The 20,516-nt window shown below is 33.5% G+C and overlaps 1 protein-coding gene across 2 annotated transcripts in view; it reads left to right on the forward strand.

The window, feature by feature from the left end:
- The window catches only part of FSTL5 (follistatin like 5), a 330,515-nt gene that overhangs the window by 160,411 nt on the left and 149,588 nt on the right, over positions 1-20,516 (forward strand). For both annotated transcript variants that reach the window (XM_042808092.1, XM_042808093.1), the window contains exon 5: positions 17,708-17,904. In XM_042808092.1, coding sequence (XP_042664026.1) covers positions 17,708-17,904 — 197 coding nt within the window. The remainder of the gene's footprint in view (positions 1-17,707; positions 17,905-20,516) is intronic.

The following is a 20,516-nucleotide window of genomic DNA, read 5'->3' on the forward strand; positions in this document are numbered from 1 at the left end:
CCATGTCCTGATTTACACACTGATATTTTGGCCCATTTATTAAATTTGGCCCATTTATTATCTCTGCATCTCAGAGAATTCTGGTTACTTTTCTTTTTTGGTAAGTTGGTAAATTTTCTTAACATTTACAATCTGTTTAAGGCTTCAAAGATGTATTTTGAATATTTGGGAAAGGTTCTTGGCTATCTCTTCCAAAAACAGAGTGGGTGAAGCTAGAGGATGAAATGAGATTATCAAGTTATAAAGGTGAAAATCTGTATCTAAATGCTGTTCATTTTATTTCCTGTCAATACATCTAATAGGAGAATAATGGATTTCTGAGAAATACTGAAGTGAGAATTTTTGTATATCTGTTTTCCTTTAAAACAAAACAAAACCTAGGAACATCCCCCCTGCCAACCCAGATGTGAAGAATGTCCATACTTACAATTCTAGAAAAAGAAACAGAGCAGTAATACCAGTGGCTTTTAACATCTTCATCTTTTATGTTATTTCAGAGTTATTTTATTCTTTCTAAAAGACAATTTTATGTTCACTCTCCTCTCCCCACTTTTACTAGGTAAGGAGTATAGAAAAAAGAAGAGATATTAAAAGATTTAGTTTCATTACTAAGATTATTTGTGGAATGACTCTGTCTGGAAAAAATGTAATGTATTAGTTAGTTTGGAGAATAAGCAGGGAATCCAGGTTCTTCCAGGGGCACTGAACACATAATGCCCAGGCTAAGCACCTGGAACTGTTTCATAAACCAATTGTCTTGCAAAGAAAATCTATGTAGTGCTTTAATACCACTCTTTTCTCAGGGCAGGAATAATAGTAATAATAATAACAAAAATAATATTCCTTGCCTCTACCACCATGAATGTTGTGGAACCCCTTGTTTGTAAATGATAGAATTCAATCTCCAAGTTTGATAACAGACCAAGTTCTGTTTACCTGTCAATGGTAGAAACCTATGAAAACTACCTAACCTGAAAATAATCTTGGAATTAGGGTAATATGCAGCTCTTTTCCACCTTTTTTCCCTCTTCTTCCCTTTTCAGTCAAGGTCTAGAGGCAAATTTAGGTTAAACCTGCTCAAACTTATAAATCATTAAAATAAGAGTGTCATCCCTTCACACAGTAGGGTACATATCACAGTACAATGTACTGCTTTTTCTAAAGGCTTCAGTTTTTAAAATCAGTTTTGTATGCCTATGGTTACTAAAAATAGAAGACTTGAGGACTGATAGTAGTTAATACATGGTTTTTATTTCCAGACAAGGATTTTTGAAAATACACTTTTGGGTGTCTAATTAGTGAGGAAATTAACCTCCAATAAAAATCTTGTACTAGTAAGCAGAATTCAGTCATACTGAATCACCAGAGATTTTGTCACCATATTTCAGTACATATAAAGTATGTTTTTAGACAGTGCATGAGTTTTTCGTGAATTCATTTTGCTTTATTTCTGAATTAGAATGAGTTTGCAAAAACAGAATAGATTTTGACCATACTCACTATGTGATCTAATAGTAGTAGTATAACTCTGTATATTTTTCTCTCATGTATGAAAAAGAAATATCTTTATCAAAATATTGATTTCTTTATTACAGTATTATTTAATATAAGAAACTAAAATGGAGGGCATACTATCTAAATTAAATCTGTGCCTGCTATTTGAAACAACCAATCAAGAAGAAGTTTATATAGTTTGTTTGTAGAATTTCTTAAATGAGTTTCTAGAGTTGATTGCTACTTAGTACAAAATTAAGAACAGAGGATGATTATTGTTTATAACTAAAATTATTTCTATACAACTGCTAGTACTTTATTGTAGTGTTCCCACTGTATTCCTGGTTTTCTGAAACAACGAAGATACAATAGCAGCTAAAACTGTTCTGCTATGAATGTAGTTATCTCAAGCAGTTTTATCCAGCTCTTTTCCCATTCTTAAGTTGATAATTGACACTTTTCAAAATATTAAATGCTTTGAATAAATACTTATCTGATATGTTATTTACAATTGAACTTTGCTGTTGCTTTATTGTTTTTAGTGTACATAAGTATACATATTTGTACACATATTCTGTTTCTGATATAATTTCCCAACATCATATTTTCTCTGGAATGGTAACAGCAATATCACATGGCAGGGGGTGACTTTTTAATGGCAGTTATTGTTTAATGAATGTACTTTTATTTTTGAACTTATTTGATATTTGTTTCTGTCATTTATCAGTCTGAAAATTCAAACAAACATGCCTTGACAATAAATTTGTGCTTGGAGTTTATATGTTGTCCAGGCTTCTCATCTCACATTACGTTCTTGCTGTTGTAATTCTGTTAACCAGCACGGCCACTACTGCTCTTTGTTACCACAGGTATCTGGAACTGATTTTGCTCTAATATATAATTTTTCTTAACAAATTTCTTAGCACTTTTTTCTTAACAAATACGTAGATCTTCCTTTCACAGTTAAGGGACCCTTCAGTTCGCAGATGTTAGTATAATTCAGTCACTGGAAGCTCTTCTACTCCTGCTGTACATTGTCTTGATATTTGTATTCTGAACAGGTAAAACTTCTTGGAGGGAGAACGTGGCTCCTTCTCCATAGACCAGCTGAGCCTGAATGGCTTCAGGACTTTGCAGCTTCACAACAATATATGGTGGTGCAGAGCATTTTAGTGTGGTTTGTGATTAGAATTCCCTTAAAGAGGAATGCCCCAAAAGGGTTGCCTTTTTTCCATTCCGTATTTGTTTTTAGAGAAGACTGGAAGCCTATTTACTTTAAAAGGAAAGCTTTAAAAGAAATTCCATCTCAGGCCTTCAGCTGATTCTGGATCCTGTCACTATGACAAATTTTCAAAACTTTCAAAACCTGCTAAAAGATAGCGAAACTGTTTTCTATCAGTAAGAATCTGAATATGAGATTTAAGTAGTGACTGATTTTATAGATAAGAATAGAAATAGCAGATATGGGTGTAACTCTTCTATAAATGAACAAGAATTGTATGCATTTTGCAGGTTTGATATTCTGAAATCTTACACGACCTCCCTTCATTTATCTGTGAAGAGGAGGTGCATGGAATTAAAACTGTCGGCTTTGCCACAATTACACAATCTGTTGTGAGAGGATAGATGGACCCCAAATTGCTGCATGGCCCATAGTAGTAAACAGGCTGAAACCCCTTGTTTTAAAGTGTTAGGTATTATCTTCTGTTCAGTGACATGTTTATACAGATAAACCAAACTACCTATTTCAGTTTCTTTATATAACAAAAATATAGTAACTATAAGTATACCTATTCAGGAAACAATATGTAAGTGTTAGGTATTACAAATGCAAGATTCCATAATGTTGTAGAACTGTGCTCAGTGATCCCTAAAACAATCCCAAGAAAATCCATTAACTAGATAATATTTTATTTAGAAATATTTTATTTAGATTGGGAGAGTAATAAAAATTTTCTGTAAGCTTTCCACTTTTTATTGACATGAAATAATACAGAGCTGGAATATGTTTTTAACATCTGGAAATTGTGAAAATTGTTATATGGTATTTTTATCCACAGATGGTCTTTCAAGTCAGCTGTTGTCATTTAGGAAGAGTATAGCTTGATTTTTTTTTTTTTTTAATTATCTATTTTTATTCTAAAAACTTAGAATAAGTGAAGTCAAAGAGACTTTTACTGTTTAAAAAAACCCAGACAAACCCAAAACAAACCATGAAGTACTGTTCCAAGGAAAAAATATGATTGCAGAATCATTAAAACTATTCAAATTGTAATTTCATTCCATGTTTACTTTAGCCCTATTTGGTGTATACACTGACAGATGTCAGAATTCAACAACAAAATTAAATTAATGCTGAAATAACATATTTAAATGTGTTCTCTTTGGTTCAAATGCAAAAGACGGCCTGCGTATAACTTTCTTTTGACATTTTAATAGCAATGATTGACACACATATGGTAGTCTTTATGTAGATATCTTGGTATGTCTGACACTTGTCTTGAGTTATGGTTAGGAGACAGTCATCACTGGGGTTGGAAGGCAGCTGCATTAAATTAGTAACAAAACACTATCCAACAGTTACAGAGAGAAAGTAAATAGATTATAACGAATCAGAATTATGACAAATAGAAGAAAATAATTCCCTTCATTCTAATTTAGTCCAGCAAAGTGACAATACAAAAAGCAGAGAGGATCTTAAAATGTTAGGAAATTTTGTTGGATTCTTGTTACCTTCAGGTTGCTTTGATTTGCATATGTCCTAAATAAAGTTAATTTTCTTACCAGTGAAATATGCAGAATTAGTGGGTTTTTTGAACACATATATATTCAGATTTGTGATGTAGGTGTTTCTCGTGAGGATCTTTATCACAGCTGTTGGGAGTGGTGAATGCTCTGTGTCCAAAGCACGTGGCTAGAATTCCTGTAGCTGAAGTTGTCACAAGGTCATTTATTTAGGTCACTATTTGAAATTTCATTTAATATAAAATTTCAGTTCTGTTATGTACCTGTAAAGAAAAGAGTTAAAGTTTACTAATATCTGCAAGAGGTAGAAGATAGACTATATACTTGCAGAAAAGTTAAGGTAGATTTCTAATTATTAATTTTATTATGCTTGCTTTTGAATCAAAATTCTTTAATTTGAACTAATATTAATTTAAATGTTTTCCTCTAGTTTTCTATTTTTCTTCTGAGGAAGAAAATATGTTCTGTATCTTCAAAACTTCTTAAAATAGGATCACATATAAATCACTTCAGTAAATAAAATGAAGCATATTAAGACCAAGTTCGACCATGTTGCCTTCTTTAATATCTTCTCTTTAAAATTCAGCTGAAACTCATCTACTATATGAACTACAACTATGAAATAAACCGTAGTAACTTTTTGCAAGGTATAGATATAGCTTATTGAAAAGTATTTTTGATGGAACTTGAGATGTTAAGCACTATCATATACTTTGTACACAAAATACAATTGTATAAAAAGTGTCTTGACTCTTCAGGAGAGCTGGGTATGGTAGAACTTTCAGTACTCTATGCCGTAGGAACTCAGCTATTCAGAGTTACTTAAAAGAGTAAAGGGAAGGCGTGACAATACACTCTGGAAGTTCTTAGAACAAATTGTTTCTTAGGTTGGGAAAATAAGCTGAAAGAAATGTATTCCTAATCCAAGTGGCACTACCTCAGAAAAAATTATACCAAACCTAAGAAAACCTTACTGAAAAGTGAGGCGATAGGTGGAGAAATGTGAAAATTCTGTAACACTCGTGAAAATTTGTATCATACAATTTTTGGCAAAAAGTAAAGCCACTGAGTTAGCATTACATGAACCTAAATTTCAGCAATTTTCTGTCCTAACTTTCCAACTACTGTCTCCTGTTCCATACCAAAAAGAAAATCAAGCTCAGAAATTTAATATGTGTTTTCTGTTGTTGCATATGTGCATCTGGTTGGTGGTTTTATATGTATGTGTGTATATGTTTCGTCTCTTGGAGTGGAAATTCTGTGTCCTTTATACGTCTTATTTTAACATTTTTACAAATATTTTTCAAAAAATCCATTTGTATGTAATTCTTGCTGGACTTTTAAATTGTGATATGGATACAGTCTTAGCTTAGAAAGGTTAGAAATATAGTGTGAATGAATACTGTGAATTTAAAGTTTTGGCTTTAGCCTTACTCCACATACATTTATAATATGCTGAAGTTTCAGTTAGGTGGCTTTTTTTTTCTGTGTTTTTTTTTTTTTTCTTTAAAAAAAAAAAACCAAAACACATTGTTTTTCTGTTTTCAAATTAAGCCGTCTAATTATACCATTTTTACCTAAGTCTTAAGTTAGTGATTATCAGTAGACATTTTTTTTTTAAGTATGTGAAGGATTATATCTAGAAAAACAGAATCAATATGAAACTGAATAGAAATCAAACTACTTTTAAAATACATAGGTATGTGAATAAGGATATTTTCTGCTGAAGGTTAAATGCTGAGCAAAACACTTAAACAAAAGAAAATTTTAGTTGTAAGAAAACAAAGCAATGAATTTAATTGAAGCTGGTGAAAAGATTAAGAATCTATTTTTTTTTGTTTTGATTGTGTTTCTGCATCAAACCACAGATGAAGTATAAAGATACAAGGCTGTACATAAAGACAGATAGTAACATCTTTGAAACAACTCCTAGGTCAGCAGGTTTTTTGTAGTTGAATAGAGAAATCTCTGACTAAAACATCTATTTCTTTATAGTTAAGCTAGAATAAAACTATTCATTTTGTTCTCTAGGTAGCCTTTTCTGTAACTGTCTGTGAAAGGAAACAATGATCCAAATTCTGTTTGGGGATGACTAGTCACAATACATTTGTGTATAATCCAACAACTTTGCAAGATACACACTGCATCTCTAATACTAAGTGAAAGTGAGCTTATGTAGGCCTAGCTTTTCTCTTGCACTTATTTACACAACTCTAACTGCAAGGATTAGTATGAGCTAAAATTCACACGAGTGTGTGTGATGCCAAATTATTGTTAAAAGAATGTGGAGTTTTTAATATAAACCTCCACAGTGAGTATTACCACTGTATGATTGTCACAGTACTTTACCTTCACCTCATCCATCATGTAATAGTATTGCAGGACCTGTGATAAGATCTGTCATTATAATATACTAACTGCCATGTTTACAGTATTTAAGCTCGCCATGCATAGCTAAGGGAGATACTGGTATCTGTCTTCATAATACAATGCTGTCTTTTCCTACATCACCTTTTTTCTTCCTGGAACAGTGAATTTAGTTAAGCCTGTCGAAATTTAAAGTACAGTAGATGACCTGGTAAGATTATAATAAGTGGGACTGCACACAGGTCTCAGTAAGGTTTCTGATTTCACTAAAATCCTTTTGACATCACCTTCCCAACCATAACTGACCAGTTCTCAAAATTTGTTTAAACATCAATATACAATTTCAAGCCTACACTAAATACAGTAGAGAAACACTTAAACTGGAAGTGATGTATGAAGTTGTTAAGACGTATCAGCCTGATCACATGCTTATGCTGGTGCCAGACCAGTATGGTTAGGTTACATTCTGGTATGGATTCAAAGGCAAATTTCATGCTCCTTTACTTGACTTTCAATTTATAAATCTTGTTTTTATACCTTTATTGCCAAACCAGTATATTCTCTTGTGTCTCTGTGGGAAGGATTGAGAAAGCCGAGGACAAGTACAGAACTGATGCTCAACCTGGGAAGCACTATTTATATCTCTTCCTCAGGCTGGCTAAAATCAAGTTGCATCACGTACACTTACTGACCTTGGTCCACAGTAGCTCAGATTTCTCTGAATTGCTTTAACTTATACTGTAATCATGCCTCAAAGATGAATAGCCCTGTAAAATGTGCATTTTTTTTCTTTTTTTTTTTTTTTCCTTTCCTCCTCCTTTTTTAAAAAAAACAAACCCAAACAACCAAAAAAAACAACAAAACAAAAACCACAAAACCCTTTGTATTGACCCAACAGTGCAGAGGGTCTCAGGACTTGCCTGGTCTTGCCTTGGCCTGAGCTGATTTACTGGTTTCAAAAATTGCTGAGTGGTCAAGTGACTATTGCTTACCTTGTTTACCTTAAGTTCTCTCAAAACCATATATGGATAATTTATGCTTAATAAATAATAAGTCTTTTATTTCAACTGAGGTTGGGAAAAAAGATGTCCATTTTCATACTTAACCTTGTTACCAAAAAGAAGCAGGATCTGATAGTGAAACTTATAAAACTAACCCAAACAGATGCTGAGACTGAGGAGGAAGAACCTTTCACCATACTTTCATATTCCTCCTGATGATGACCTCAGGATGCTCTTGACTCATTATGGCCTTTTCCCCCCACTCTTACCGAGGAAAAGATTGAAACCGTAGTATCCAGATTAAAACTGCAAGGGTAAGCACAAGATATATGTTTTAAGAGGATATTAGGAAAGTTTTTAAAGTAATTTTGTCTGTGTTATTGAGGATTTTATGAATTAAATAAATTGGGCTAATATACTACTTAAAATATTAATTGGAATAACAATAAATTTCTGGTGCCATAAATATATATACACACATATAAAATTATTTTCTTCCTATAGCAAAAGGTTGAATGTAACATCTGTAATTAACATCGAAAGCCAGTTATGATAAAAGTGAAACACAGGAAGTGGTTGGAACTTGTGATGGAGGGGAAGAAATAGAAATGGAGCAACAGAACTGTTGTTTTTAACTGTAGTGCTGCTTTAGTTAAGCTTAACCCAGTCTTGAGACCTCACCTTCATAAACCTGTACATACCCGTCATTTCTGGGAAGGCCTTGGGAAGAGTAAGACTTAATATAAGTTATGTTTAATCTCTTTTTCAGTAACTTTTTTTTTTTTTTTTTTTAAATAAGAAAGGCCTCTGACTTATGTTTCCCAAGAAGCAAAACAAGAACTCTACATAAATTTATGGCTAAGATTACATCCCATAAGTCTTTCCCTGCTGGATTTGAAATATATTTTAATCTATCCTTTTTTTCTTCTTTTTTTTTTTTTTTTTTTTTAATGTAAGACTATAGGATTTCATAGATTTCATGGTATCAGTCTAGATACTGCAAGTCAAAATTTTCGAAGGCCTCTGGGGGGAAGACTAACAGCAATGGTTGGGTTAATTCCACTAGATGGGAAAATAAAATACTGTGTTAAACTCCTGTCTGAACCTTCATTTTTAGCAGTGCCTTCCTCTGGAGCACATTGCTTTTCTCTTTCTCTTCCAGCTTCTCTTTTAATAAGGTAGGAAGAACAAGGAAGTCCAGATTATTTTACTAATGTTGTATATGAATTTTTACTTACAGTTTTTAAATGGGTTTTTATAATGCATGGGACAAATAGAAAAACTGATCTGAAAGGGTAGGCTGGATACAAGAAAACAAAAAATCAGGGAATAGGTAGTCTCTTCACATGTTGGGAAAAGAAGAATAACATACCTGGTGTAATCTAATATCTTTCGAAAATTAGGCACATTTGTTAAATTGTTTTCATTACTTCTTTTTTATGGTAGAACACCCTGAGGTAAGCATCAGAGACATCAAGCAACTTTGAGAAGTGATATCACTGGTTGAAATTGGTGTGGATTTATGAGATGTTTGAAGTCAGGGACAATCCTGTAGAAGACTTTTACATTTGCCAGTCAAATACCGACTCTGCTTATGATGTGTGTGATGCTAACGTGCAGTCCAAATAACCCATATATTTACTGCTTTCTCAGCTGTGAAAATGATGTTTTGATCATTATTGTCAACCTTCTATGGCCTTCAGATATCATCTTGAAGATGAAAGTTTTATAAAGAGGAATATAATGGTTTGGGATGGAAGGGACCTTAAAGACCATCTAGTTCCCACCCCCCTGCCCCGGGCAGGGCCCCCTTCCCCCAGCCCAGGGTGCTCCCAGCCCCGTCCAACCTGGCCTGGAACCCTTCCAGGGAGGGGGCAGCCACAGCTGCTCTGGGCACCCTGGGCCAGCGCCTCACCGCTATCACAGGAAAAAATTTCTTCCTGATATCTAATCTAAATCTTCCCTCTTTCAGTTTAAAACCTTTACCCCTTGTTCTATCCATACACTCTCTGATAAAAGAGTCCCTCCCCATCTTTCCTGTAGCCCCCTTTAAGCACTGGAAGGCCACTATAAGGTCTCCCCAGAGCCGTCTCTTGTCCAGACTGAACAACCTCAACTCTCTCAGCATGTCCTCACAGGGGAGCTGCTCCAGCCCCCTGAGCATCTTCATGTCCCTCCTCTGGACCTGCTCCAACAGGTCTGTGTCCTTCTTATGTTGGGGCCCCAGAGCTGGACCCAGCACTGCAGGGGGGTCTCACGAGAGCAGAGCAGAGGGGGAGAATCCCCTCCCTGGCCCTGCTGGCCACGCTGCTCTTGATGCAGCCCAGGACACGGGTGGCTTTCTGGCTTGCAAGTGCACATTGCTGGGTCATAGTCAGATTTCCACCCACGAATACCTCCAAGTCCTCCCCCTCAGGGCTGCTCTCCAGCCACTCATCTCCCAGCCTGGATTTGTGCTTGGGATTGCCCCCACCCCCGGGCAGGACCTCGCACTTGGCCTTGTTGAACTCCATGAGGTTTACCTGGGCCCACCTCTCCAGCCTGTCCAGACACCTCTGCATGACATCCCTTACTTCCAGTGTGACCTCTTTTATTCTGTCAAGGGATCTGTGATATGTTAACCACTCTGCATTAACAAGTAAAAATGTGTGTGTGTAAAAGTGTGTCCACTACCCCAAAAGCTGATCTTGGTGCTTTTCTTCATTTCCTTGATACTTTTTTCAATTAATCTTTCTTTCGCTCTCCATAGAATGTTTGTTCTAACTAATTCTGGGGGAAAAAAAAAAAAAACGAAGTAGTATTACCTACTTTCTTATTTTAACACAAATTTGATTCTGCTTCTAATGGTATTTAACCTAAGTGATATATCTCTAAGGAAAACCTGAATAATTTATCTGAACTATTCATTGTTTAAGTATTTTAAAGCTATTTATATATGCCTCCAGATAACACATGACACCAGACTTGTGCCAGATATGTATAATTAAGTAAAATTATTACTTCTGTCTTATGAGTTACAGTTTTGAAAGATCAGAATGCTTAAAAGCATTTAAGCTGGTAATATTTGAGGAAAGGACAGCATTATTCCTTGTTTACAAAGTGGAACTAAGGCTTTGAAAAGCTATCTTCAGTTCTATTTTATAATGCCAGCTCTCTTAATCACTCTAGAAGTGTTTGCCTGAGAACAACGACAGATATAACTTTAAAACTTTGTATTGGTGTGCATGTCCCTGGATAGTAGGGTTTTTATGTATGTGGGAGGTATTTTTTATATGTATATTGCAGTAAATAGAGAACACTGCCTTGAAAGTTCTTACCAATTCTTGTGGCTACTTAGACCTATTTACACAGAAGAACTGAAGAATTTAAGTCCTTAATACCCAAGTATCTAACTTTGACAGTAATGCTGAATTTAGATTTAGATAATTATATATGTCATTGGAATAAGACATAAAGCTGCCCATGTTTTGACTGAGTGCTTTTTTTATAAGCATGGTGAATACGTAAAGCTGCAGGGCCAAGATTTGCAGCCTTGAACTCTCATGTTTTTTAAAAATTGTAGAAAATTTTCATCTTTTATTTAAAACATAGTTCCAGCAGGGAAAAATTTTTATGTTAATCCCTGTTTATCCAGGCATTTTTATTGAAAAATACTAGTTTTGAGTGTAAAGCTCTCCTCTGCACCCCTTCAACCTCTGGACCATAGATCAGAATTAGGTCTATGTACAAATGAAATTGCTTCTCTTCAAGTGCAGTTCCGGAGCTTCAGTGAGGAAAGCGGAGAAGAAGGGTCAAAACTGTTGAGCTCTAGATTTAGGAAATTAGAGTTTGATATTGGAAAATAAGATATTGTGAAATGATTCTGAACTGAAGGTTCTTTCAGATAAACCAAAGCAATTTTGGTGGCTTAAAATGTTTGGTTGTCTGTTAGAGCTACACCTTTCATGCTTCATCTATAGAGACTGGATCTTGAAAAATAGCTAAATGGATGAAGACCTTCAAGTTGTCTCTTGAGTGTTGATGAAATTGAATTAATATCTGACCATAACTATAGTGACTTCTTCATCCTGTGTATGGGCGCGTATATGTGCACATAAATGTGTATGTGCATATCTGTATTAGTTTAGATATGTGTGTGTATATATATGTATGTTATCTTGGATTAATTTCTCATTTTTACTTAGTGGAATATAATTTGTATTTTGCAGTGGATCATTTTGGCTAATTAAATTATTCTGAATATGTTCAAATTGCATGTACAAGATTAACAATAGGCTTGCTGCTTATCAGGTTTATTCCATTTCCAAAAATTTGATTTATGTTTATATCAGTTTTGGAATTCTTAAAACTGTTCATATGCATTATGGTCCACTCTAAAATAGTTGCCAATTCTGGGAGATCCAGTTACTTTAATTTTGAAGGAAAATTGGCTTTGTGGAAATTGTTTGTGCTATATGGATACAACTGAGCTCAAAATCATAAAATATCTCAGAATCCAACTGTATCTGAGCAGCTGATGACTTTTGTGGAGGTAGACATTCCGTGAATATTAATGATTAGATAACTCACTGACAGAAGGGTTTTCTCTGCTGTGTAGATGGAGATGCTAAGTCAAGGAAAGGTTACAATACATGTATGAACCATGAAATTGATGAAAAAAGTGAGAGCAGAAATCAAATGCTTTGTCTTTATTACATTTTTTTAAATTCCTTGTTCTTTCTTCCCTTATCTATATATACTAGCTTTTTTTCTAAAAGCTATAGAATACAAAACTCTGATATCTGACTTTGGATTTAAGGAACGACTCCTAAGCTATTATCTTAGCTGATTCTTTCGTGTTTTTCTACAGGTGATAAGAATAATGTGTGTATTCATTTGCCAAGTTTTCATAAATAACTAGTTAGTTTTGATACGTATCTCTCTCTTGAAAATTAAGTAAGACTTAAATTGTCAAATACACTTTTTTTTTTTTTTTCCGTATTATGGGTAAATATAATCTATTCAGTGTTGTCTAGGAGTACAATAGCACTCAAAATCTGACTCTCAGTTATTTCCTAGGTAACTGGAGATACAGGTGCAAAACTCTTATATCAAATGGAAGGAAACATCCAAGTGTTTTCACTTTTCTATTTCTCAGTTTGAATTAAGTATTAGGACTATCAATACTTCAGAAATTACAAGATACGGGACCGGAGTATTTCACTTTGATTCCAGTGTGTTTGTTCTGTCTCTTTTAGGTTTCTGCACACCTCCTAGGTTTGCACAGATGATGTCAGAAAATTATAAAATAAATCATAGCAGAGGGTTTTGGTTTGTTTTTTTGACAAAATCTGCCATGTAGTAGAATTGGTCCTTTCAATTAATGAAACAAACAAAAAACCCAAGAAGACACAAAATTTGCTTTAAATGCTTTCTAGTAGTTTTTCAGAAATTAAATTTGTGTAGGAAGACTAGTTCACAAATGGGAAAAAAAAATAGTATTAGAAAACTGAATTAAGCAAGTAAATTATGCAGTGTATAGGTTACTCTCTCATGTGTGTAGATAATTATATAGAATTTACTAGGCCTTTTTGCAAGTAATATAATTGTAGTATATTCCCAGTAGTTTACCTTTCTCAGTTATGTTAAGCATAAATTACTTTTCCTCACTATAACAGTTGTTTTACTTAATCCCCATTTACCATTTGTTTGTCATTGAGACAACTGTTTCATGAGTAATGCTTACTAAATTAGAACATTAATAAAGCAACTCTTAAGTTTTTTTCTCTGTGCTGCTTCTCCAGCTTAGCGGGGAGGTCTCCTGTAAACAGAGCCTCATTCTTGTAATTTAAACATTTGCTTCACATTTCCTCGAATATTACAGTGAAAGGCAGTCATGGCAATGAGGTAAGAGGGTGATTTGTTAATAAAGCTGTGCAATGTGTTGACTAGCTGTGTCTCATTGTTTTCTTGTGATCCTCTTATCCGTCAGTTGCATCCATTGATCATGTTTGTCCTTCTGTCAAAGTCAATGGAATCTTTGGTGTAAAGACTATTTTGAATTAAGTATGAGATCAAAATGTTTTAATGTAGAACCGTTGTGGTAAAACAGGTTTACATAGCTATAATTAGCTTAGATCGTAAACTGAAGGTTCATCTGTCACCAGCCTAAAATCTATTGTTAGAATGCATAGTAAGATTTAAAAGGTGGATGTTAGATCAAAATATAATAATTCTATTGCACTGATTACTTTGCAGAAAATAATGAGAAAGTGGTAATTTTTCAGATAAAGGGATAGGGGAATGCTACTTCAGTATTAGAGAACTGTGGCACAGTGTTTGCAGGGAGCTACTGTTGATAAATCTGTTGTTTATATGGGTCAGATTCACCTATTTAGATAAGAGAAACAAAATAGCATCTGTTTTAAACCATAAATGATGGCTAACAGAGATTTTTCCAAAAGGTGTTAGAAGTGTTTTCATCGTGAGGACTAGCTTTCAAACAAGTTAGTGAAGCACTAAAAGAATCACACTGGGCTCTAGTAAACATAAAAAACATACACCAGAAGCCAACGGATTATCATGGCTGGGACTGTAATTCAGTCAGGTTGATCTGCAGAGTGAGCAGGTACACACGGAGACCAAATTACAGCTATTATTTACAGACATGGTACAAACAGCTCCATAAAGAGGATAGACTTTAACACCATTGTTGAGTATAAAATAATCATCTGCTGAAGATGGGTTGTAGAGACATGAAATAGTTCTATGAACTGTATTCACCTTATTTGCAGCTGGTTTTCAACACACTGCCATTATGATTAAGGTTTCTGTATCTGTAAAAAGGCTACTTTTTAGATAATTAAAGAACATAATTTTCCTTCATTCTATTTTAATTAATGTTAAAGAGACATTAATATTTTCTGTTAGTAATTGATACAACATATTGATAAATTTGGGCTAATTTTCAGGTTAACAATATTTCCAAAGGACATCACAGGAACGGGAAAATAATATTGAAACATTGGCTTAGTATAGAATGCCTATAACCAATTTTAGCAACCTGTTCTCAGGAAGTTCTGTTATTTTGTTGATGAGGTAATATAAACCATATATACACTAATGCAATGTAGTTTAAGTTATTTTGTTGCCACTGATGTTGTGGTAGCTTTACTAGGTGGAGAGTGTGACTAAAAGTTTAACAGCCTTCTAGATTTATGAATGAAGTTTTTCTACAAGAAGTCGTCAAACTTGCAGCAATAGCAATCTCTCAGATAACTTTAGATTAGGAAGCATTTATGTTGTATATTAAAAAGATTGGTACAAATGTTTTTCCTTTCTGTAGAAATAGTTTATAAACATTATATATTAAGTGCTCTGTGACTATTACTCTAGTTTCAGAATTTTGTGCTATGCAATGAGAAGCATACAAAAAAGAAATGCTGTAGAAAATATGTTGTCTGTATTCTTTCTTCTATTTCTGAATATGTATTTTGAGAGAATACATTAGTTCATCATTCCTTAACTTTATATCTAAAGGGAAAGTCTAAAGTGCATTAAAATGGCTTTATTGGACTGTGATTGAACTTCTTTAAAAACTTCTTTCCATAAACTCTGTTTTGAGTTAAAAGTAGGAAAACCAACTAATTATTACAATGCTGTTCATGACCATGTGATACATATTTTTTTTTTTTTTCTCTAAATTTAGACTACTTTGTATAATCTCTTATGTGGAAATATTTGTGCGACCCATGCAAAAATTGTCCATATTTTAGAAATAAATAATCTTTAATTATGTTAATGTTCATTAGAATATTATTGTCTTTGTAAAGGTGTGAACCTATATTCAATTCTTGATCAATCATTAAAGTGAGAGACATTGTCCTTTGCCTTGAGGAAAAAAAAAAATTGTCAGTGTGACGTAGTTTTTCATTGTCCATTTCTTTTTCTAACTCAGTCATGTAGCAACTTATCAAAGATACTGTGACAAATCCAGGATTTATTAAGAAATAATAAATATAACAGATATTAATAATAATAATAATAAATATAAGAGATATTATTAAGAAATAAACTGCTTATGTTGCATATCTCTAAGGTAGAAATATCTCTTTTCAGTTTTAGAATTGCAGAATGAGAACTGTTGGATCAAAAATAATTTACAGGGGGTAAAATCTGTACATGGTAACTAGATCTGAGCAGTATAGTATCTGAGAAATAGGATTTATCTTCCCCCCTCTCCCACTCCCAGGTGTATAGTTAAAATGGTGTTAGACTTCAGCTGCACCAGAGTAGAACCAAACTGTCTGTCTCTGAGGACACCACAGCCGGAAAAGTTATCCAGAGGAGACAAACATGACACTTGTTTTCCTGGCCCAGCCTTTTGGAGTTCACCCAAATGAATTAGAGTATGTTAAAGTTAAGTGCCCTCTTCCATCCCCATCACCTGGAGCCGATATCCATTCAGATAGAAGAAAGGTTTGCTCTCTGCAGCTCCAGAATGGCTAAGGAATAAATACGTTTCCCTACTGAGTATTTCTGCATTAGACCCCTGAAAAGCAGTCACATAGAACTCGGCTCTTGCAAATTTTATGTCCTCAATCTCCATGCCTCTGGCAGGTAAGGACAGGTACACAAACACTATGTGTATCTTAGGCTGTCAGTTAAATGCAGCTTGGTTTTGTTCATTTATTACTTCAGTTGGGATTTTCAGATAGCTACGTAACAGGTAGTGGCTTTTAGAAGAAGAAAAAAAAGAATATGCTAGAGTGGTTTTGATTCCTAAAACCTTTTTTTCAATTTCCATTATTTTAACTTCTATCATAGGAGTCCTTCTCTTCTAGATCTGAATCTTGATAGGATAGTGAGAAGCATTTAGGAATTATTGCTCTTTCTACCTTATAAAATGGTGATGGAGATGTACATAGTGGTGCAGTCACCATAATAATGCATGTATCATTAAATAAACCAAAACAATAAACTCCTGTCTCATACATGTAAATTAGACACTTCTTAAATGGGATCCACTTGCAAAATAAAACAACTGCTTAAGCAGTTTCTGTGAGGTAAATAATTGTTCCTCATTAATACTTGCATCTTCATCATAACACCTAAATACAAGAATGGAACATAGCTTTCTTTGCTAATCAGTGTATTGCTCTAGCCTTGAATTCACTATTTGAAGTTAACTTAAATAGTAGCTAACTGAAAAGGTATTTTTGCAAGAAATGCATGTTATTTTGCTGGTCCACATTTAAATATCATATCAAAAGCCTTTTGAAATAGTAAATTATATTAATAAAAACAAAACTTAAACCATTTCTCTGTTCAATTTAAACTATACAGCAACTGATATTAGATAATACCAGACATACACTGTGTTCTGTTTTGGTTTAGAATACGTAGTGACAGTAAGCACTGTATGTAGGATAACTGCTGTTGCAATTTCTGCTTTATAGAAGACTTGATAATGAAAAGAATAGATTCTGTCAAATATATCCTTCCACTTCCTCTGTCGATCCCATGTTCTTTTGTTCAAATAAGTTTGGTATGTCCAGTAAATGAAAAGGTCGAGCTAGCTTATAAGCACTTCAGTGTATTTTATACTTTCAGAAGTCAAATATTATTATGAAATATGTTCTTTATAATGTATCATTTCCTATCATATTTGCAGGTTTTGCTGCATATATTACATTGCAGTATTCACTTTATGAAATTTTATTTGAAATGCTTTACCAAAGATAATGTTTTAAAAAATCTTCAGATGTACCTTTCCAGAATTATCTAAATAAAAAAAAAAAAAAAAAAAAAAAAAAAGCACAGGCCTGGAAACTGTTAGAATTTTCTTTAGTTTCTGTACATAGAAAACTTTTTCCACAGAAAGTATCTAGAAGTGTAATATTAATATTTTTTTGGCCTTAGTCTGAAGACCGTACAAGGAAATGATATGGATCAAACCACTACAGAACAAATTCCTTGCCTCATAAAGCAACTCTGTTGGTATTGTTATAAGTAGTTAATAGTTTCTGCTTTTCCAATTTAAAAAACAAACAAACAAACTTTTAAACTATTATTAAGAAATCAAATTCAAAATAATCTTCTGTTGTGTATTTTCTTTTCAGGGGATAAATGCAAACCTACTGAATATACCAAAGTAAAAAATATGCTACTGGATCTACAAAATCGGAGATATCTTGCACAATCAAAAGATAAAACTGTTGATGAGAAAATGACCTTGAAGAAACTTCTTGTAGATCAAATGTTTAATTATTTTGATTCAGACAACAATGGACTTGTGGGCACTAATGAATTATCTCAGGTAAGCTTTATAACGTGTTTCCAATAGCACATTAGCTATTCAGTTGTCTTTGTCAGGGTTTACATGCATGGACTATTGTGTCTTAGGATGCTTTCACTTTAGAAAAAATATATGTGAGTCTCTGAGGTGGAAAACTTCATTCAAGAATTTTGGAAAAGTTGAATTATTTAGAAATTCTGCAGTGATTATTCAGGAATTTGAATACAGTGCTTTGGGATATACCTCAGGAGTTAGAACACTATAGTTTTCTTTGACCAAGAGTTGTTTTATGATCTGCAGTGTACTGTCATAAAGTCCAGCTGTATAAATGTATTTTTACAAGATGAAAACAGTTAAAACTGTATTTTAAAATTCGTTCTGTAGTACTAAACAAGTATTATGGCTTTATGTAAGTTAGGACTAGAGAAGTACAGAGTAGTCTTCAAAAGAGAGTTCATGGTAGTCTCTAAACATCAAGATTTAACTAATTACAGATCTAAACCAATAATTGTTGCTCTGGTAGGCATGACAACACTAGCTGTAATCTTCTTAGAATGGTTAACTCTAATGGTGTTGTTATGACAAATGTACTTTGATTTACTGGATAATTTAGAAGTCCATGTTTGAGAAACCTGATCATGGCTGAGCTATATTAACGAGTCTAATACTAGGCAGCCATTTAAAACGTCAAGAAAAGTAAGATTAGATGCTACTGTAAATAAAATAATATATAAAATATAATAATTACATAAAAATATAATTATATAAAATAATTATATAAATAATCCTATAATTATATAAAAATAAATAAATAATTATATAAATACATATATAAATATAAATATATTATTTTTCTGTACTTTGCATTTTCCTGATGCTTGTTAGACACTTTCAGAACTTCATCTTTCAAAGGAATTTGGTGCCTGTATATATTTTACAATTAATACTTTTTATGTGGGCATTCTATATGAGTACATAACATACATAGGAGTCACAGATATAGATGTGCAAATTACATTTAATGCTTATAGATATATAACACAAACACTTGAAAAAGTGTGATAGTGATTAATGTATTGGTTGACAGTCTGAAGAAACTGAATTGTAAATCCTTCTTTATTTTACCATTTGAAAATGGCTTGGCTTTGTTGCTATAGCCCTCATGTAACTACTAGAAAATAGTTGAACACTTTCACCACTACAGATACATTATCTAATTATCAGTGATTCATACATTTTCATTAGAGGAGCAGGACTAAAGTACTAGCGCTGAAGGTCAGTATCAAAAATGTATTGCAGAATTTCCAGGTTTTTATAAAGAAACAATTCTTTTCTATTCTGTTGCTACATATATATTTTTCCTCCTTCCTTTGTCTCTTTGTGTCAAACATAGTTTTAAAAATATAAGTAATTCTTCCATTATGGTGTTTTCAAACTTTTTATACATCCTTTTCCCACATACATTTTTTTCTATAAAAATGCATTTATAATGGCAACTGTAAAGTAAGGCTTTTTCACAAGTATTGAAACAGGTCAAACAGCTTTAAAACCCAAACATGGTGCTTTGTATTTTTGCTAAAATTCATTGCAGAAACGTCAAATTATTCAATCTAAAAAATAATGTAAAGTAAGTTCTTGGTTAGTGCTGTGTGGTTTATTGTTGTATGTTTTGACAAGAGACACAATGAACTAACTTGTTGCCCTCAGAAACTGTTCTTTATTCAGTCTGAACAGAGAAGAAAAAGAGAAGCTATACATGTTTCTCATGAAGCCTTCTCAATAACAGAAGGTTCAGCTGAGAACCTTTGTCTCTTCAATGAAAAAAGGAAACCCTGATTCATCTTTGTGAAACACAGAATAGTGTGCGGTTTTGCAGTTAAGAACTTTGCTCCTGTATAATCTCAATATTTGTAAATCTTTACCTTCATCTGATGGAAGAAGATTTTATCCTGCATATTTACTGAAAAAAAACCCAAGTATGTGATTCAGTTCTCTCTGAAGACTTATAAGAAGACAATAATTTAAAAGAACTTGGAGCAATATCTTCAAATTAAATACATTGCTTTTCAGAGCATTATCTTTGACTGTTGAAAACTTGACACTTTTTTTTCATCCTCCTGTGATTTAGCCCAATTAATGTTTTTTGTTCCTGTTGAGCATAAAAGCTTGATAAATTAAGTTTGTTTTGCAAGGTGTAGGATTAGACTCTTGCTCTCTTCTGTCCTTAGTGCATATGATAGCTATCAGTATTTCTAAAAATTGGAATTGCTGTAGTAGAAGAAAAGAAAAAAAAAAGACCTCTTCTTGAATATACTATCTAGAAAGTATTGATTCATAATGTGAGAGAGGTCCCTGCCACTAAGAGAATTCCTGGGCCATAAACTTTTTTGAGGATGTGATTATTGGGGAGGGGGGCAAGGGGTGTTGGTGGTGGAAGAATATTAGAAAAGTCTTTGAACTTCCCCTGGACTGAATGGGAGTTTATTTGGTTTGTGTGGCAAGGTTTTAGTAGCAGAGGGCCTACAGGAGTGGCTTCTTTGAGAAGATGCAAGAAGCTTCCCCTATGTCCCACAGAGCCAATGTCACTGCTGACCAAGGCCAAGCCAATCAGCAACAGTGGTAGCACTTCTGTG

Source organism: Tyto alba, unplaced genomic scaffold, assembly GCF_018691265.1.
Source record: "Tyto alba isolate M040663 unplaced genomic scaffold, T.alba_DEE_v4.0 Super-Scaffold_6, whole genome shotgun sequence".
Lineage (NCBI taxonomy): Eukaryota > Metazoa > Chordata > Aves > Strigiformes > Tytonidae > Tyto > Tyto alba.